This window comes from Falco biarmicus, chromosome 3 (genome assembly GCF_023638135.1).
Source record: "Falco biarmicus isolate bFalBia1 chromosome 3, bFalBia1.pri, whole genome shotgun sequence".
NCBI classification, from domain to species: domain Eukaryota; kingdom Metazoa; phylum Chordata; class Aves; order Falconiformes; family Falconidae; genus Falco; species Falco biarmicus.
In genome coordinates this window covers 42,470,340-42,490,494 of record NC_079290.1, presented here as the reverse complement: position 1 = coordinate 42,490,494, position 20,155 = coordinate 42,470,340, and the positions used below count along the sequence as shown (strand labels likewise).

The following is a 20,155-nucleotide window of genomic DNA, read 5'->3' as shown; positions in this document are numbered from 1 at the left end:
TAAAAAGTTTGAGGACCCCTGGTCTAGGGAAATAGGAGCAAGAAAGACAACAGATACCAGCAAGATCCTGCATCCTTAGAGATACTCGGAAGACATCTGGAAGTAGTGCTGGGTAACCAGCTCAAGGTGACCCTGCTGTAGCAAGGGTGTGGGTCCAGTCCCTTCCAATCTCAATCACGCTGTGATTCTGTGGGAGAAAAAACACCACCCTGCAACCAAACCCCAAAACTCTGAGGTTTTCACAGTGAGATCTTAGGATTTAACTAATTGTACAATATGCAATTATAGACAGTTATGCTATCTTTAAAACAGGGGTCCTCAAACTTTTTAACCAGGGGGCCGGCGCGCGGATGCAGTGGCAGGCAGTCATCTGCGGCTGCTTGGTTTCCCCCCCCCAGCCCCCGGCGTGTGTGTATGTGTGTTTCTGTAAATACCGGGGGCTGGATTGAGGACCCTGGGGGGGTGTATCCAGCCCACGGGCTGTAGTATGAGGACCCCTGCTTTAAAGCCTCCTTGAATAGGTTCTTTTCTATTTGTATGGCTGAAAGTCTTGTTTTCTTCGGTCCTCTTATTGGTGTACAGACAGCAGTGATAGTTCTGGTGTGGTCAGGTCCCAGCAGGCCTGGAAGTACTGCTGCTTTCAAAGGTCAGGCTGCGTAGGGCTATAGAAACGTGTTATCATTTTTGGATCATGGGAGGGAAGCACCATTTAGCAAAGCTAAAGACTTTCACCTTTTGGAGCAATCCGGGTTCTGGTAAGATTTATGCAATTTACAAACATCCTCATTTGATGGGAATCGTTACAGCCACTGTGGAGAACCTGCATCACTGGCAATTACCCTTATGATTTCATGATCCTAATTAGGCTGATTAAACTAGCTTAGCACCATATTAAGTGGTACCGGGCAAAGCAGATGTACTTTGCTGGAGATAATATGCTAACACTCTGAGCTGACATGAATTTTAGAAGACTACCAACACACTCAGAATCAGAGTAAGGAAAAAGCTGGGGGTTTTTTTAGTGGCTACTACAGAAAATAAAAACTCTGCCACACCAAGACTGGGATGTGCAGCGAAACTGAGCATGTTCCAGCAATCCATTAAAGAATTCTACAAGCCACTGCTTATGCTATAGGGTGTGCTGCAAACTCCCTTTATCATACACTTACACCCAACCTCCTCCTAAGTATAGGCATGAGTTTTAGGTCAGTAAGGAGGACTTTGAAGTCACACAACAGCCAATGGCCATGTGAGCAGAACTCCCGATCTTTTGACTCCTGATAAAATGAATCCTTTTCTTTAAGGGTTTCTGAATCAGGAGCAGCTTGTACTCTTGCACTTGCAGAACACTGCTTGATTGGGAGCAGGCAGCCTGATTCAGCAGATGTGCTGAGTGTTCCTGATATTCTTCAATGCTGTTTTGTGCTTTTAAAACATTCTTGTGAAAAAAATAAGAGATGTCTTTTTCACTGTTTGTTTGTTGTTTTTTTTTAACAGGTGAATGCTGGTACAGCAGAATCAATTGTTGCAGAAGAAAAGAAACATCAAATCCCAAGAAGCATGTTTTTGTTTGTTTTTCTCTAAAGAGAGAGAAGGAAAAGCTGGCTGTGACCCTGCTTCCAGAAAAGGCAGGCAACTAATTACTTGAAGTGGAGAAAGAATAAATACCACTTCTTTGATGCGGCCGTTAACTCGCTACTCCCTAAAGCCAGCTGGAAATTTCTCATTTCTCAGCTGGCTTTTGGAGGGGAGCCCTTGGCTGCTTGAGGGAACTCAACACAACCTGCGACCAGGATGCACATACGTGGCTACTCAAATTACCATGCCAAGATGCTCGGGGTCGCCAACTGGGAATTTTAGCTGCATCATAAGAAAGGTAGCATTTTAAGATTGTAAAATAATTTAAAACAATAATTAAGGAAAAGCGCTGGCCGTAGACCCTGCACCCCCACTGCACGCTGGGCGAGCGACTCGTTTCACTCCCCCGCGACCCTCCACCTGCCGAAGTTTCCGAGGGCCGGCCAGGCCCCTCACGCCCGCGGGCCGCGGCGCTCGCCCCGCCCGAGGGGCTCCCAGCCCGGGACCGCGCAGGCGGCGCCTCCGGGGAGCGGGAGCCGGGCTCCGCCGGGGGAGAAGCCCACCCGCGGGAGGGCAGGGGAGCGGCGGCAGGGGGAAGGAGGCAGCGCAGCCCCCGCCTCCCACCCGCTCTCCTCCCCCTTCCCGCGCTCCCGCCTCTCGTGCGCCGGAGCCCGGGCGCCGCCGGCCGCGGCGCTGCCGGGAGCCCCGGGCCATTGGCTTCGGGAGCGGCGCTGTCGTGAGGGCGGCAGCTCGAGCCGCGGCTGCTCCCGTAACCAAGGCGCTGCCTGGCGCGCGCGCACCGGCGGGCAGGCGGGCAGGGCGCGCGGAGCGGCGGGGCCCGGGGGCCGCCTTTGCAGCTGTGCGCCCTGCGCCGTGCTCCGCTCCGGCTGCTCCCCGAGGGCAGGCAGCCCGCCGCCGCCCCGCGCCCAGTTCAGCGGGCGACTGGCACCCGGCTTTACCCACCCCCCCACCCCCGGTTACCTGAGTTAGCTCCGTCCCCGGGACTTCGGGCTGCCGCCCCTTCGCAGCGCTTTCCCCCGCTCCCGCTGTGGCAGCCCGTGGGCGGCGGGGGAGTGCGCCGCGAGCAGCCGGAGGGACTGCAGCCGCCGCCGGGGGAGAGGAGCTCCAGCCCCCGCCTCCGGAGCTCTTCATGGCGTCTCACCAGCAGACCAGGATCCAAGCCTACCTGGAGAAGAATAAGATCGGTCCCCTCTTCGAGGTAAGGTGCGCTCTCGCCGGCCGGCTCCTCCGCGGCGAGTGGGGGTGGGGGTAGGGGTGCCCCCGCGATGGCTGCGGCTCCCCACGCCGCACAGGTGAGCGCAGGGGCGAGGACGAGTTTGAGGCGCCGCTTCGGCCTCTGCCCGGCCGGGGAGGGGAGGGCAGCGCCGGCACCCCCTGCCCTGCCGCGCCCGCAGCGGGCGTGTGCCCCCCCGAGTGCCGGGGCTCGGCGCAGCCCCTCTCCCCGGCTGTCCCGCGGGCGCGCCCCGCTGCTGCGCCCCGCCACGGACGCGCCGCCCCCCGCTTCACACGCGCCCGCGCGGGTCGCGATGGTGGTGCCCCTCGCCCTGCCACCCTCCGCCCCGGGAGCGCCAGGCGCCCCCGCGGCGCGGTCCGCCCCGCCCCGCCTCGCCTCCCCTCAGCGGCCGCGGAGCCGCACGGCGGTGGGACGGCGGCCCGGCCCCTGCCGTCGGGCCGCGGCTCCCCGCGGCCCGGCTCACCCTGTGCGCGCCGTGAGGCGGGGGCGGCGCTCCCAGCCCCCCCCCGGCCTCCAGGGCGGCAGCGCTGAGCAGCGAACCGCGAGGGGTGGGGGCGAGACCCGAGGCGCTGTCCCTCCGTGCCCGGCCAGCGGGGAGCGAGAGGGGGTGCCTCCCCACCGGGAAACCCGCCCTCTGGACCGGGCGCTCGGGAAGAAATCCGTCCTGCGAAAAGTCTGTGTCGATGATGTTTTCTGAAATTTTTATCTGCAGTCGCAACGCTTGGGAACCGTATTTTTGCTGTAGATTTTCCCTGGTCTTCCAAAGAGGCACTTGGATTTGTAGATGCACGGATACAGTTATCTTACTATTTCTGTGCAGAAGCTATGAATACTTAGAATTTAAGAGGGCACTAGAGCAGTTGTGATTATTACCATTTTACCATCCTGTTTCTCATGCAGTTTTTATATCTAAATGCACATACATTACACTTCTGGCAGTATTACCCCAAGACACAAGCCTGCCTTTTCCAGTGTTTAACTTGTTCTCAGTCAAGCTTACTACGTAAGGAATCTCTTCGATTCAGGTGTGGTGGATGCTTTGTTTTCACTGTATGTTTTGGGTAGCATTTGCCAACCATCATGAGAAAGGTTCAATTTTTGTGGTAAAACTGTTTGCTATAGGTCAGTTTTTATATTTTGCATGGGCTGATGCTGTTCTGACAGATTATGTTGGCTCAGTGTCAGGGTTGTTAGATATTTTTATTCCGTAATAAATGAAGCCCCATTTGATAGAACAGCAACTGGGTACTAGGGAACAGCAGGTGATTTTTCTAGTTCTAGAATTCAGAGAAACTGAAATATTTGTGTGGGTCAATTTCTGAATAAAAGGCTATTCAATCAGCACAGTTGCTAGGGCTGTATATGTAACTGACTCCTGTGTATCTTAGTGGGAATTAAGTGCCTTGGGGTTGTTGAGGAGTTAGGTCCTTGACAGACGTCATTTTCTGCTAAATTTTCTTAACCCATTGTTTTACACATTAAAATTCAAACAAATTACTTGACATCACTGTTCTGAGTCACTGTGTTTTAACCTAGTTTCTCAGTAGTGTAAGATGCTCATCTCAGTTTAAATAGTGGGATGCTTTAGTTGTCAATAGTGGAGGAAAAAATGAAGAAGTTGTATTTGTTACAGCGTTTCATATATCATTACGTATTTCGCTAATCACTATAATGTAGGAATTTTGTGGTAGAAACGATCTGTGGAAAGCTCTTTGCATAACCTTGTAAGCTGTCTACAGGTTGTTAGTGGACTCCTGTGTACCAGGAAGAGATTTTTATGTGAAATCCACTTAGACCTGAATACTACGGAGTGGATTTAAGATACAGGGCTGTAACATTCATGTAGCTGCTTAATGTAATTTTGATCCATAACACTGGGAGGAAGTGGATTGTCATTCTTGTTTCCTCCACTTCCTGATTAGCCATTTAAAATCTACTTGTATAGTTAATTTTGGTGATGTATTTTTTGCTCTCAACAGTTTTTGAAGATCTACAACCTGAGCTTGATCTTGTAGCCCTTAGTAAGGGGAGGGTATGTATTTGAAGTTGATGGGAGTTGATCAAAGACTATGCATTGGGCGAAGCTTATGCTCTATACTGGTATTCCTGTTATATATGCATTGTGGTGTGTCAAGAATACCGTGTGTTCACTATCAGATATATTCACTAACAGATCAGGTTTTTATCTCTCTGAAAGTCTTGACACATGGAGATACCTGTGCTTCCTCTTTCATTGAGGAACAGCTAGCGTTTTCTTATACCGCTTTTGGTTTGGATGCTAATTAATCACTGCTTGTCATGGATGACAGCCATCTTTTTTTGCAGTGAGTACTAATCTTCTGATACCAAGTCAGAACAGAGCGGACTTGGATTCAGTTTTCTGCAGTGTTACTTGCTGAGCAGGTTGTGATTGTAATTGCTCAATATATGCTTCAAGCCAACATTTTAGGGAGTGCATAAAGTAATATTGGGTAATTGAGGGCAGTGACAAGAAAGAAGAAAGCTGAGAGAGGACATGCAGGCTTTCTGAGATGAAGGCAAGGATGGTGGTGCATAAACATATTATATTGTGTACACAATGAATGATCAGTGATCAGGAGGATTTTACACCGCAGCTCTTAGACAATGACACAGGCATAGTTACCTGATGGCTGGGACAGTTGTTGGTTTCCTGATGATGAAGTACAATTCCCCTGCATTACAGTCATGAGCAGAAGATGCTGTTAGTTACTAGTTGGTCACTCTGTTCAGTTGCTTGCAGTTATCATGGTAGTGTCTCTTTTCTTTGTTCTGTCGTGGATTTGTGGACACCTTGTACAGTGGTTAGGGCCTTTCATACTTCATTAACCAGCAGTATCTACTTAAAAACATCTGGTCTTTTGGACTTCATCTTTCTTTTCTTCGTGGTTGTTTTTTGGGGTTTTTTTGTGTGTATGTTTTTTGGGTGGGGGTTTTTTGGGGTTTTTTTTTGGTTTTTTTTATTTTTACCTTTAGCATGTGCTGCATATGCATACGAGTTCAGTTTTCTTTGCTGAAGTTTTCTGGTGTTTGATAGGTGAATTGTCTTTCTAATTTGTCTAAAAGAGAAGTGTTCAAGAGAAGTGCTGACATGTAAGATCCAGGAAGACTGCAGGGCCCTCCCTTGGTTAAAAAGTTGTTTCCATCTCTGTAAAGAAAAGTAGGAGTAACCTTCTGGAGAAAGAATTAATGAGTTTAGGCTGACTCAGCAGGCATCAGTCTTCTACTGACTACCAATACCTGTTAATGGATAGTAGGAAGTCCTATCCACTAAGCTATGAATGGTAACATGCAGATTCACTTGATTCCAAACATTTTTACCAGTTAAGTTCTTATTTATATCTTAGAAGTGGGAAGGAAGGTGGGTGGGAATTAGTGTGTTCATCTGAGATTGTGTCAATTTTGAGATTTAAGCCAGATTGCAAAACAATTTTGATACTTTAGCCTCATTTCCCCCTTGAATGTAGGTCCTCAAATCATGCTTTTTCAATACTGTTACTTCTTTGCCATTTCATCTTACAGGTCCCTAAGGTTTTTGCAGGTAAAATTCCTGTGAACCTATAGGTCAACTTCTAAATGCCCCAGGATATGCAGATGTTGTTAGTGCTGAAGGTAAGGCCTTAAATTAACCCTTTAAATTCCGTCAGGTTTAATGAGCTGGCTTATCTCGTTCTGTGTAGGTTTTGTGTCTTTGTGGTTTTATTTTTTTTTCTTTTGCTTTTGAAAGTGGAGATATCTCTGTAAGAGATTATTAGCACCTGAAAATACTGTGGGTAGACACCTAGTTTAGATTTGAGAAATGCCCTTTAGAAACACCTCTCTTCTGGGATTTTTGTGGTAACATGTAGCATAGCACTACCTGGGGTTTTTTTAGTTGGTTTTTTTTTTTTACATTTAACTTGGAATGCAACAAGAACTCTAATGAATTATTTCTGTGATGAAGCTTCACTGTTGTTTTTTTTCAATCTTTCTAAAATGTGAACAGGAGGTGCGTGCCTAAAATTGGCTGGGACAGAGTATTCAGAATGAGCACCCACTCATTTCTGTCTGAGTGAAGTATTGACCCACTTTGCGTTCAAGCATCCAATCCAACAAATTCTTTTTGTGTGCTAATAATTTCAGTGAATAATCCTGCTGCTTGTGAGTATTCATACATCTAGACTTCTGTATGACTATTTTTTCAGCATCTAGTTGTGTTCTCATTTGGGCAACCTGACAGTTTCTGTGAATTTGAAAGCTGGATCAGCACTCTGAAGAACAGACTGCAATAAATCTTCAAGAGCTCTGAGATAAATATAGTGTTTTGCAATGTTCTTATTTATAGAACTGCAGCTAAAAATCATCCGGCAGGTACATTGTTGTTATTCAAACTAGAAGGTTGTAATTTCTTTGAGTTATCAAAAGCCAAAATAACTCTTCTCAAACTAAGCATAGAAAACCCCTGGTTACCTAAGATTTTTTCTTGCAGTAATGTAGGTTTAGAACTATAATTTTTATTTTGAATAACATAAAGGGTGTGTTCATGTTACCACACTTACGCTGTTTTCTTTTAACAGACAAAATTCCTGAAGCAAATGTAATACGGAACTAATTTTTTTTTTTTTTTTAATTTACGGTGGTTTTTTTTCCTAAATGAGATGGCATTACTGGTATATATCATGCACTGGCTTCCAATATTTAATTTAAATAAAATACCTATGCTTCTGACTTAAAATTTAACACATCCCAATGCACCTGTTTTGTCACTAACAGTATTTATGGTGTACCTTGTGACTGAATTAGGCAATGTTGGGGAATGAATTTTTGAGTTTGCGCTGTCTTCTGAAGGAATGTTTGCCCTCAATTCTTAAATATACAAATGTAGACACAGTGAATTTGAGTGTCTCATTTACCACTTTAAGATTCTTCACAGTATCAAATTATGTTTTAAGCTGCAATATCTGCAATGTGAGTGATAGGGATGCTCTCAAAGAGCATTGTTTTCTTTTGAGCTTGCTCATATCTTTTATTTTATTTTGGTATTATGCTTAATTGGTTAGATTCTATTGCTAGCATGAAAGGGACTGTATTGTGGATGATGTGAATTTACATAGAGAAGCATTTAATTTCAGGCAGCTAGATGGAGCCTTTAGAAGACCCAGGTTTTTCAGTACTTAGACATTGCAAGAATCATTTTAGGTACTAACTGATTACCCAGCGACATTGTTTCAGCCTGGTAGTCCCTCTTTCAGAGGAACCAATATTAGCTGTTTTTCAAAGGAAACCAGCAGTGATCTAGAAATGCCACAGTGTAAGTTCTAAATTTTTTTGTTGTCTGCTACAGCAGGACTTAATGGTAGCCTTGATGTGCACCAAAGTAAAAGACCTGCTTACGGGGGATGAAAGTCAAATGGGAAAAAATGGTGCAGAGCTGTCCTTTGCTTTTCAGAGAATTCACTGTGCATACTGATAGTTGCCTTGGTAAAGTTGTCTTTAAGGCAAAACAAGTGAAAAACCCTAATTTAAACTATAGACAGACTCTTTCCATTAACAAACAGTTCCATGAGCAATGGCTTTATGCTTTTTGCTTGGATTTTCTGGTGACCAACAAGATGCAAAAGTTGTCAGAAATTTGCCTTGTAGATGAGGCATTCATTATTATTCTTCCCTGTGGAATCTGGGTTTAAGAAAATAGATTGTTTCTGAATGAAGAAAATCGCGTGTTTTGGTCTTGCTACCTGACTAGTTAGTCTCTCAACATTTGAAAGAACTTGCATTTTTGTGATGTCTACTCCTCTGGGAATGTTTCTGAAATTAGTTGAAGGTTTAAAAAGATATTGGAAAGAGAAAGTGAAAGATATTACAGGTACAGGTATGCATTTGTGTGGTCAGACACAGATGATAATCACATAAACCTTGTTTCCACAGTGGCAAAAATATTACATGTCTGAAAGGGAAATGTGGGCTTTCCTAATTGCTTTTTTAAAAAAAATTCCCTCTTGGCACAAGACAAAGAAATAAAAATCAAAGTTATATCCTTTGTCTAATAGTAATAATCAAATTTGAAGAATTGTATCTAAAATAGGGAATAAAAAAATGGAAGAATCATAACAACTTCCTTTTGTTACATTAACTTTTAATGCTTTTAAACTCTCAAAATGACAATTACTTTGCTTCTTAATAGGGGGAGCAGAAGGCATAACTAGCTTGCCATAAAAAATAATTGAGAATATGAGAGGTAGTTCTGAATTGAGTTGCTCTTACCATCATGTACCAGCAAAGCCTGGCTGCTCAATGCTAAGGTCTAGAGCTAGCAGATGTTTGTTTAATATAAAAGAAAATAAAACACTATGAGTCTAATGTCTTTCCTCTAGGACGTGCACTGGGACAGTGATGATTTTTAATTTTTGTCTGGCGACCCCTGTAGTAATGAATCAGTCTGGATCAAAATAAGCCAATTACTACTGCTCTTTTTTTCTTTGTGTTTTATCACATTATGAAGTCTCTTCCAAGTTTTGGGTGATACTTAATGCATGCTGTTAATTAAACTTGAAGTAAGCTCTGCAACTGTTTTGTTTCTTTTGATTAGTTCAGTCTTTTGGTACAAAGGACAAAAATAAATGTCAAATATTAAATTTAAAAAAGTTAATGGCTTTAACTTAGTCTTTAATTTTTTCTAACATGTTCTTTGCTGTTACTGATTTATGCTTTTCCAAGTGGGCTAGATGCTATCTGTACCCCAGACTTCGCAGAAGTCTCAGCCTTCTAGTTTTGGAGCTTCTGAGAGGGAAAAGGGCAGCTAGTACCTGAACTGGCATTTCTGCCATGTGTGATGTGCTGCTTTACTGTCCTGGAGCAAGTGGGTTTTTTAGATGCTTTATCTTGGCCTTCACTAAAAAGACACAGCTAGAAAGACACCTGTTATTAGTGCTTGCTGCTTTAAAAAGTGTTACTATGTAAATGGAAGCATTAAAAAATAGCGTTAGAAACCTGATATTTAAGAGCATTTTAATATCATGTTCTTTTACAGTTCACCTTTTAATTTTGAAGGTCTAATCAATACCCTTTCCCTTTGTTCAATGTCTTTTCTTCCCACTTGGTACTTTGCATTTTATGCCTTGTGTATTTAAATTAAGAGGTGGAGAGTGATAATTTATAATTTTCATTTGCCTAGTGATTTGTTTGGTGGTTGGGTTTTTTTGTGTTGTGGTTTTTTTTGTTTTTTTTTTTTTTTGTCTTGTGATATTTTATTTGTTTGGAAAGCATATGTACTTTTGTATGAGTGAGGGTAATGGAGATGGTTTGTTACCTCTGGACTTCAAAGAAGTGCTTTTTTATGCTCACCAACTCTTGAACAGACTACCCAAATGCCATAATGTAATATCTAAATAAAAATGACTGTATTCGGTATTATCCTCCTTGCACGGATGCACGCTTTCTTATTCTCCTAACTGTGAAATATGGGAGAGGGATATCTTCTGAGTTAAAAGATGCTTCTCTGCCTGAAACCATGAGAAACAGTTAAAACCCAGCTGAAAGCAAAATAATTTTCAAATGGATTTATTAGGAAACTGTTGGCCTCCTGACTAAGGCAGTGTGCTGCTTCAGACATTACTGAAGGTGATGAAAAGAGCAGTTGTTTGGTAGAAGAAGCAAGGATTCATGAGTTTAATTCTAGAATACAGGAAAAGAGCATGGCGCTGAAAATGCATGCCTGTGTCTTTGCTGAGACAACCCAACATCCATATTTGCTCTAATATAGAGGGTAATAGCCTTTTAAAAAGCTTGCAACAGACACGTCTTTGATGGCCTTAACTTTTATGTCAGGTACCATATGCCACACTGTGTTCATTTCTCCTTCGGCTACCCAGATTCATTGAATACCTATTTTTAGTTCCATCCAAAAGTGTTCAGGCAGAGTCGTTAGGCTGAAGTTATTGATGCCCGTCTGGCTTTGCTCTTCTGTTGGTTTGGGCAGTTTTCTTTCCCTATTCACATAAAATTAAAGTATTATACTTGCATTAAACATAAGAGTTTCCAGTGAAACACCTCAGTTTTGAACATAACTTTACATAGCACTGTAAGGAAATGTGTTACAATTACGGGAATGCCCATACAAAAGAATGCATGTGAACTTGCTTATCCATGGTGAGTAGAAGCCTGTTTTACATTAGCCACCTCTTAGAAAATTTCTGTCCAAAGGGTGAGTGGAAATTGTTACCTTCTTGTGTATTTACATGAAGCATTCTTTCTCTCTCATCATTTTGCCAGCTCCCTGCAATATTCAATGAGTAAAATCACTCTATTCATGTACCAGATTTCTCTATAGTGGCTGGAACAATATGCTTATCAAGCTCATTTGTTGGCTTCTGGAGGAGCGGTTTTCTGGGGCAGGAATCATGAGAGTTTGGGTGTTTCAGCTGTTTTGCAGCCTTTTTAATTGAATCATTCCTCCTCTCATAGCTTGTTTTTCCGCAGACACTCTGGTGGTTTAGTACTCAGAACTGCAGGTTGTGAGCCAGTTGCTGCAGCTCCTGTTCCTCTTCATTGCTGGCTGCCCGTTCCTGCTGACCCTTGTTCCAGAACTGGTGGTTGTCTTATACTACAGTTACCCAGTTTGTGAAGATGAAATAGAAGAAAAGAAAGTCTGCAAAGAAGTTAAAAGTGTTGAGTTGGTTTAGCTTGGTGGATCACCATGTGGTCTGATGAGGAGCGAGACATTAACGAAGGAGAGAAAATGTAGTTGGCCAGAGGGTGAGGGGAAGGAGAGGAGCACAGCTGCTCTTTTCTCCAGTAGCAAGCTGCTAGATGGGCATAAGTGATCTCCAGCCCATGAGTTCTAACTAACTGCTTAACCTTGTATACCTGCAGCTTGTGTGTTTGTTAGCTTTATAGGGATCTTGGCTTTTAAAGGTGCAGTTCCACATAGGTCAGGAGAATGCCATGAGGCCCAGCCCTGTCCCTTCTGGGAAGGAACAGAAGAGGGAATTGAATAATTAGTGAGGATGGCCTAACAAATTAAGAGGAAATGGACCATATGAATGCACTGAGCATGAAAGTGAGAATAGCAAGGAAATGGAAGAGGATGGGATGACAAAGATTAATGCTATATTTCCAATGTGTGTTTTGTTTTGGTATTCCCCCACCCCCAGTCCCTACAGTCAAATGGGATCTGTACTTTCTTTTTTTAAAGCTTCTAGTGCTTGTGGTTGCTGAGAGTATAACTGAAGGGTGAGAAACATGGGGCAAATACAAGAAAATGTAACTTACTATCTAAAGAAATATGCATGTTTTGCAGTGTCTGACTCTTACTTCTAGTACTTGATCTTGGCAATAAATTGCCAGGGAGTTAAAGTCATCCTTAGCACTGCTGTTAACACTGGCTGCTGTGCCACAGACTCCTTCATCAAGATTGCATTACACTCCAATTTGAAAAAGGCATTGTGTCTCTGCTGACATTTGTGAGTGGAGAGGTGAACTGATGATTCTGAAGGATTCCTCTGGTCAGGTGTCTATCGCAAAGAAAGAAACTGTGAATGGTAAGTTCCATGTTTATTTTGGTGTATTAATGCAGAAAAACTGAGCTGTATTGTTGACAGCAGAATTTTTCCTAGCAGTCTAAATAGGTGGAAGCTGTCTCTTCTGGAGACTTGGGAGATGTAGAGTTGGAATTGGGGGGCATGAGTGTAAGACTAGTTTAATTTGAAGGAAAAGAAAAGAGAGAGTCAGGATAAGATTGCTGAATTTATGTGACTGGGTTTACTGGCATTTTTCAGACTGAAATGTGTGTGTGTGTGTGTCTGTGCCCACACTATGCAATGCATATAGATGCTCTGAAGCATTGGGACACACCTGAGAATCCCATGTGCGCTGGACAAAAATCTTGCATAAAAGCAGTAAGTGTTGTTACGTTCCTGTTCAAACAAATCTTAATAACTGCACATGTCCAGGCCAGTTGGGCATCACACGCTCAATACACCAAATGTGACCTGAGTATTCATCTTCCTAAGCATTCTGAAGAATCTTGTTCTTCCCGCATAATCAGGACAAAGCAGAGATGTCCAGAGAAATGCAAGTTGAGCACAAAACCAAAATCAGCAGCTGCCGAAATTCCTGTCAGTGTGCCATCATGAAACATCACCCCTAATTGTGCTAAAGATGAACTCTGCAGGAGTAACCTTGGAGAGATGGCAGGCTGCAACTCACTGAGTATCTTTTTAAGACACATCCTTTTGCATGATGTAGAGACCCCCGGGGGGGGGGGAAACTTTTCAGAGCTTCTCCTAAGTGTGCCCTGGTTCAGATAATGTCAGTAGATAATAATGCCTATAATCTAATGCAAAGTGTAAGATAGTGGAGCTCTTTGGAGGCTTCGCAGTATGTAGCAAAGAAGGGATACACAAGGAGAAGACTAAATTGCTAGAGTAACAGATTTAATCTTGATTTCTTATCCTGTAAAGGAGGAATACTCAAAAAGACAGCTGGGAAGAAAAAGAAACAAAGGTAAATAAGAATGCAAGAAAATTGGTTTTGTTCTGTGTTTCCCTATGATAATAGAAAAATGATTAGAAGAATGAAGTTGTCCAAAATGAAGAGCCACTTAACATTTACTTAAACTCTGAAGAAAAAGTTAAGAAGTCAAGAGAGAAAATAAAATAGACAGTAGTTACGGTACTGAAATGGTAGCCAGTTATCTGGCTGCTGTTCCTACTTCTGCTACTGCTGTCCCACTGCATTATCACATACTAGTCTGTACTTGAGTTTCCCATTCCTTTGTCTGTCTTGTTTGTCTGCACAGAGACTGCAAACCCCTCTGGCTCTTGCAGTCTTCACACGGTATAGGAGTTTTCCCAGCAAGTCCCTGAGCTCATTATGGCCCTTCTGCTTCCTCGTCTTTGTGCTGCCTCAGTGCCTGGTAGTGCTATTAATCCCATTAATTGGTGCCACACATTCAAAAAAATTGATTTCTCCTCCCTTCTCCCCTGCTTAGTGTGGCAGTTCAGAGCATTGACAAGTCTCAAGGCTGCAGTGCAGTCCATGTGAGCACATTGTGTTCCTACAGGGAGCCCAGCTGCAGTGGGTGAGGCCCTGATTTATGAGAGGAAGGCCTTCACTGGTAACCAGGCAGATTTCATCTAACATTAAATTAATAACAATCAAATCATCAGGAAGCTTTAATTGGGCAATTGCTGTCAGGGTTGGGAAGTTACTTTGCTGTGTCAGAAACAAACAGAAACGTACACCAGTGATCTGCAGGCATTCTCTAAATTAAAAGCACTAGAAAATAAGATTAGTGATGCTTTGGCTGTTATTAAAAATAGCTCTAGAACCCCAAAACCTATCACATACTCTAAAATTAACCAAATCTCTGCTTCTAGAAATGATTTCAGTTGCCTAAGCCATTGCAATCTTGATGGTAGAAGTGTCTGCTGAGAAATTATATTCCTAATTACAGTTCTAGGTACAATTCAGTTATCTGTCCTTAAAAATTACTATTGCTACCCATTTGAAGTTTTTGATCGTTAGTACAGTAGTACTTACTGAAATAACCACTGAAGGCTTTAGCTTTCTTGTCAAATATACTCCTTTAGTCCTTTGTTTGAAAACCTAAGCTGGAGGACAGTTTGTGGATGTTGCAGGTTATGTCTTGGGTAAGTTAGTGAGGGCATGCTGACTAGATCCGTGGTGACAGTGTACATGGAGGAGATAGTCAAAGTTCAAGTGACAATTTTTAGAAATACACTGGTTTTGTGTATGTGTTGAATTTTCCTTGTTGGGACTAGAAAATGTTTTTAGTAAGTAGACCCATATGATGTAATTACTAGAACTCAGTAGGTTTTTTTATGACTCCTTCTAAAGCTATTTTTCTTGCTTTTTCTTCTCTTGGAAAAAATATTTATTCATTAGCTTATATTTTTGTTATACAGAAACCAGTATTAATATTTTTTCTTATTTCATACCTATGCTTTGCATAATGTAAAAAATACTTTAATACTGCAATCAATTACATAACTTAGCTAATCTATAACTATAGAGTGGAAAGCGTATCCTGCTTATGTAAGCTGATACTTATTTAGCTGTCCCCATTATCTCAGACTTACTTTATTTGTGGGCATGATATGATAAGTGTCAGCCTTAAGCCAGTGCAACCAATTCACTTGTCCTCCCAGACGCCAAACAGAAGTGTCCAACAGCCTCTCATTTCAGAGAGTTTTCCAGCTTGGTATTGACATAGTTCTCAGTTTTCAACGGCTCTTTAAAGCTAGTGTGAACGAGGTTTTCCACACTACTTAGGTGAGGATTCTGTTAGGACTTGGGCATGCAAGTAACTTTATAATGGAAAAAAATAGGTAATCCCTGTGACAAATCATGAAGGTAAACTATATGCATGCTTCAGCTTTTTCCAGTAGCATTACATGTGAATCTCATTTTCAGCCATAAGTGCTGGTAGTATGCTGAGAGGTACAAAAGAAAGATCCAGAAAGTTGATTAAGAGTAGTTGGGTCACTTATACTTTAGCTTAAGTCTTCAGATATAATTTGTATTTGTCCTCAGGATGCACAATATGCTGCTTAAATTCCTTTATAATGATACATTGATGAGCAGATGTAAGGTCTGAGAATGTAAAATTTATAGCCAGCATTTCTGGAAGATAGGGACTGATAGCAATGTACAACTTGGAGCTGGGTAGAAATATTTTATTCTTTTTTTTATTGTTGTAAAACACAGCTCCTTTAAACCTTTAAGTCAGATGAATTGAAATGTTTTGTTAAAGCAACCTGTAGTGGTTTTGTGATGAGTTGACTTTCATCTGAACTTCCTCATTTGGCTGAATTGCTTGATGGAAATTATAGTTTGGATGTCTCTTAAGCTCCTACAAGCTCTCTCTGTGGCTTGACTGTGCTGAGAACAAACTGATAAATCCTGTGTGGACAACATATGCCTTCAATATCAACGACATTAATTCTATCCTTCCTTTTCATGGTTCTCTTTCACATTGATCAGTAGTGATCGAAAGTATAAGCCATCCACATAGAACTAAATCACTGTACAGGAATGCTAAAGTAGGGTGTATAGTTTTGGGTTGGTGTTTTGTTTTCCAGAAGTAATGTCAGAAGAGTCTATTGCTGATGGATAAAAATGTGAGCATTAGTATTTGGGTAGAGCTAGATTACTGCTTTAAATCTGAAATAGACACCATGAGAATAGACAGTTATGTCTGTGATGGTGTTTCTTTCTGGATATGGACTATTAAGTTGAATGGGTATTCTCAGAACCTTCAGAAGGGTCTTTGGACAGATTTTTCGACTGGGAATAGGTAGGCATTTACTCACTGGAAAAATATAGCTGTATCTTATGTCACATTACTGTTTGTGTTCCACTGTAATTAAACCCTAGGTATTTTGAGGGTTTTTCCAATTTTAACAAATTTGAAATAATTGGATGCATTTGAATTTAAGATACTGCAAATAATAGCTGCTATACTGCAAAGGTGCTTGAATGTTTTTTTTCCATGACCACTTATACAGTGGTTTTGTCTAATATTTGAGCATATGAAAATTGACCATGTATTACACAAAATGGGATCTCGCCATTCTTGTAAGTCCTTAAAATACAGTTGCCATTGTAATAATCAAGAAACCTTTATCGTAGCACCTTTTTGCCCTGCATTCAGTGGAACATTGAATTAATTTCTTCTATTTTTTTGTGATATCAAAAGTTTTTGTGAGCCTGATGTATATCAATAATACAATATATATGTATATATACTTGTGGGAAAAGGGAATGCTTTCAGTGCTTCCCACCAGCTGGATGATTTTTGCATTTGATCCAATACTTGAGCATTATTTTTACATTTTATACAAAACCTGTTCAAGTAGTGATATCCAAGTTGAAAGTCAAACTGAATGAGCATTACAGAAAGTGTTTTTAAAGGTCTGTGTGATTACTGTGATGTATATACAAGTGAACCACAGTAAGTTTGTATGAGCAATTACAAACCTAACTTTCAAGTGTTTGTGGTGTGGTTTTTTGGTTTGGTTTGGTTTTTTTTTTTGTCTGTTTGTTTTTTGTTTGTTTGTTTTTTTTTTTTTTACTTTGAAGCATACTTTTGTTTTAACATAGTAAATGAGATTTGAAAAACAAACATGAAATTTACCCAAATCAAAAATGAAGAAGGCAAAACCCAGTTATGTGCTCTTACAGTCAGGGACATTTACAGCAGAAGTGGGGTCTGCAGAATTCATGCAGCTGTAGTGTGGAGTGTTTAGAAATACACATTGGGCATTGGATCATCTCTTGTTAAACATGTGCCTGGCTGTAATCCATACTGTTCTTTCACTTCAGCTAATCAGTTGTCTTTTGCTGAAGAGTCATTTTCTGGGGCACCCTTTTCTAGGCATGATTATAAGACATCCAGCCTCTCAGAAGCAAGTGTCTTGTCTGAAGTGAGTTTTCCAGTGACTGTGCAGAAGTTGTATGGGGATCTGTTCTTCCTCAGGGTGCTCCAGAGGAAGTGACACGCTTTGCTATACACTGAGCCTGGAAGGTAGGGTGTAGAAGTAGGGTGAGAGGCTTCTGTCTCTTCTGATTGTGATCAGATCTCTCTCTGATTTGTAACGTCACCTGTGTAAATGCATTTGTGTAGTGGTTAAAGGTATTTTTTTGGCTCTGTGATTTCAGTAGCCAACATGGGTGGAAAAAAAAACTTTCAAGTTACAGTTCCACATGAGATGATGTAGCTGTGTTTCAGCATAGATAATCGATGTTTGGATGTTGAAATAACTTGATTAATGCAGGAATGTCCTGATACAAGTGTTTAGATTGACTCTTTGACACTGCATCCTCCAGGATTAAAATTAACCACAGTATTTCTTAAATAAACAAAGCTAAATGTTACTCAGATATTGCTGCTGTTCTTAATATGACTACCACCTTATGCCTGCCATTTTCTGTCTTTCCACGCTTTTCAGGGAATACAGTGGTGTCTTTTTTTTTTTTTTTTTTCCTTCGGTTTACTTCAAGATGTGCAAAAGGAATTTTATAGGTTATCCTTTCTTATACATATTTAAATCAATTATCTGCTGAAAAAATTCCACTATCTTTATATTGTGTTTTCATCTGCTGGCTGCAACAAGGAAAAGATACCCTATTGTGGTAGAAATTGTCCAGACGTATTGCAAATGAGAACTTCTGACAAATGGATTTTAAGTGTTATTTCAAGGCAGCACAAATTCAGTAAGTTAGGTAAGCAAGTAAATGTGTGAAGGGGATCCTGGAGGAACAGTAGTATGAGCACATGGTTTTGGAAAGTAAGCTTGGTGCCTGCTTTCCAAGTATAGGTGTTGTTTTGTAGCAGCAGTCAGTTAGGCAGCTTGTTACTCACCTTCAGTAGGCTCTGTGTTCTCCTGGATTCAGACACCGCAGCCTTGCCAGGTCTGTATGTATTCAAACCTTGACACTGAAGGGCCTACTTTTCAGAAGAATCCTGGATGGCAGCCTGGGGGGTTCTTCCACAAGGCCTGGGGCATATTTGGACAGAGACAGGGGCAGTGACTGCACCTTCTCAGGGCTCAGGCAGAACAATGAACCTGGTAGTGCCGGCAGGAAGCAGTTTGGGAGCCCCGGATGGTGGCTGGAGACATGTAGACCATAGGTGGTTCTGCACTCAGTGTTAACATTTCCTTCCCCTAGCAGTTTTGTTACGTGTCTCATAATGTGTTGCATACTTGATTCTCCGTGGCTTATGTTGCATTCTAAACCCGAGTACTTAAAGCCTGTGCTCTTTAGGTCAAAATGGACACGTGCATGTCTTTTTCCCTCTGTGTGCCTAACCTTGTTTGGTTTTTAGTTTGGTTATGATGGGATGTTCATTCTTAGAAGTTTCCGCACTTTGAGCATCAGAAGTATCTATTTTGATTTGACTTGAAATAAAGATTATCAATGAAGGCAAAGTATGTTAGAAATTTGTCAGAACTTTGAAAATAATATTAAGAAATAAAAGGTGTCATTAAAGCAGTTTCTCTGTCGTCTTGCTTGCTGATGGGGAAAATCATACAAGTAATTTTGGCTTAACTGATGGATGAAACAAATGCATATGGAAGCAATCACAGATGGATTTTACTTCCAGCTGAACTGCAGTTATTCATGTGTCTTCCCGATTGGGGCCGAAGATAAATTGAGGTACACTGATACTCAACAGAAATAAAATAGTTGCCAGTATCATGTCATCGCATGTAGTAGATAGTAGTACACAAAATGCTGGAAGATCCCCTGGAGTATAGAAAAAAAATTGGTCAATATTTTTTTTGCTATTAGTTAACATAGTTATTTAGCTACATATTATAATATTATTAAATCATGCATTCATAATAAAATTTTATTATTCTGTCTGTTGGCTGATGTCTTCTGCATAGCAAAAGTTTCCTGTATTCTTGCATTTAAGAAGACCAGTTCTTTTAATTCTGATTTCATTGTGAATTTTGCATATTTTTTTTAATCGGCGAAGTTCAAGTGTATAGGTAATTAAGAAAAAAAATCATCTACCTCTAAATGAATACAGGTTAAAATAACCAGTAATATAAAAGTGTTACTTGTAATAGTAAACAAGGAGATTTTTAGCATTTCCACTTGCAGTTAGAAAAGCACTGAGTATGAGCTGTGTTGAACCAAACTGAACGTGACTGTGTGTTCTCAAAGGCATTTAAGAGCTACTAGGTCTCTGCTTGCAGACAGTCTGCAGTGGCTTTGGCGATTATTCAAACATGATACTGTGCATCTTGTGTTACTGGTGAAAGGCAAATCAGTGTGTCCTTTCCTGGGGGGGGAAGGGTACAAGTAGCTTTAAGTCAATCCACTGCTTATATGTGAAATAACCTTCTGTCTTCCTAAAATGCTCTTTAAAAACAGCTCATTAGTCTTATTTAAAGAGTTCCAGCCACATTTGCTGTATAAAAATTCTGCAGATATAAAAGAAACCTTTGTATTTTGCTGTGGTGAAAATGAGTTTCCAGACTTTTCTATGGCAACAAATTCTGACCTTTCCAGTTCAGAAATCTCTGTTGTATTGGTGCATATTAAACATTTAGTTCTATTTAAAAAGCTGATTACAATGTTGGTATGAAGTCTTATGAGACCAAGTCAATCTCTCACAGGTAAATAAAAGGAAATTAAGATGCATATCTGAATAGCTATTCATCTATTCAAAGTGTATGAATAAAACTTGTAATTAGACTATTACCAACAATTGTTTAGCTGCTGTATTGAAGGAACATCTTCAAATGACGTGATTTAAATAAATTCTAACAATCAGGGAGCACCTGTTAA

General features: G+C 41.4%; 1 protein-coding gene across 2 annotated transcripts in view; it reads left to right on the top strand.

Moving 5' to 3' along the window:
* The first annotated feature begins 1,559 nt into the window (after positions 1–1,559).
* The window catches only part of C3H8orf34 (chromosome 3 C8orf34 homolog), a 167,723-nt gene continuing 149,127 nt past the window's right edge, over positions 1,560–20,155 (top strand). The window contains exon 1 of one of the 2 annotated variants that reach the window (XM_056333302.1): positions 1,560–1,876. In XM_056333302.1, coding sequence (XP_056189277.1) covers positions 1,679–1,876 — 198 coding nt within the window. In that variant the 5' untranslated portion in view covers positions 1,560–1,678. Of the gene's footprint in view, positions 1,877–1,997; positions 2,798–20,155 lie in introns of those variants that run through there. The other variant, XM_056333303.1, reaches the window with a different exon arrangement.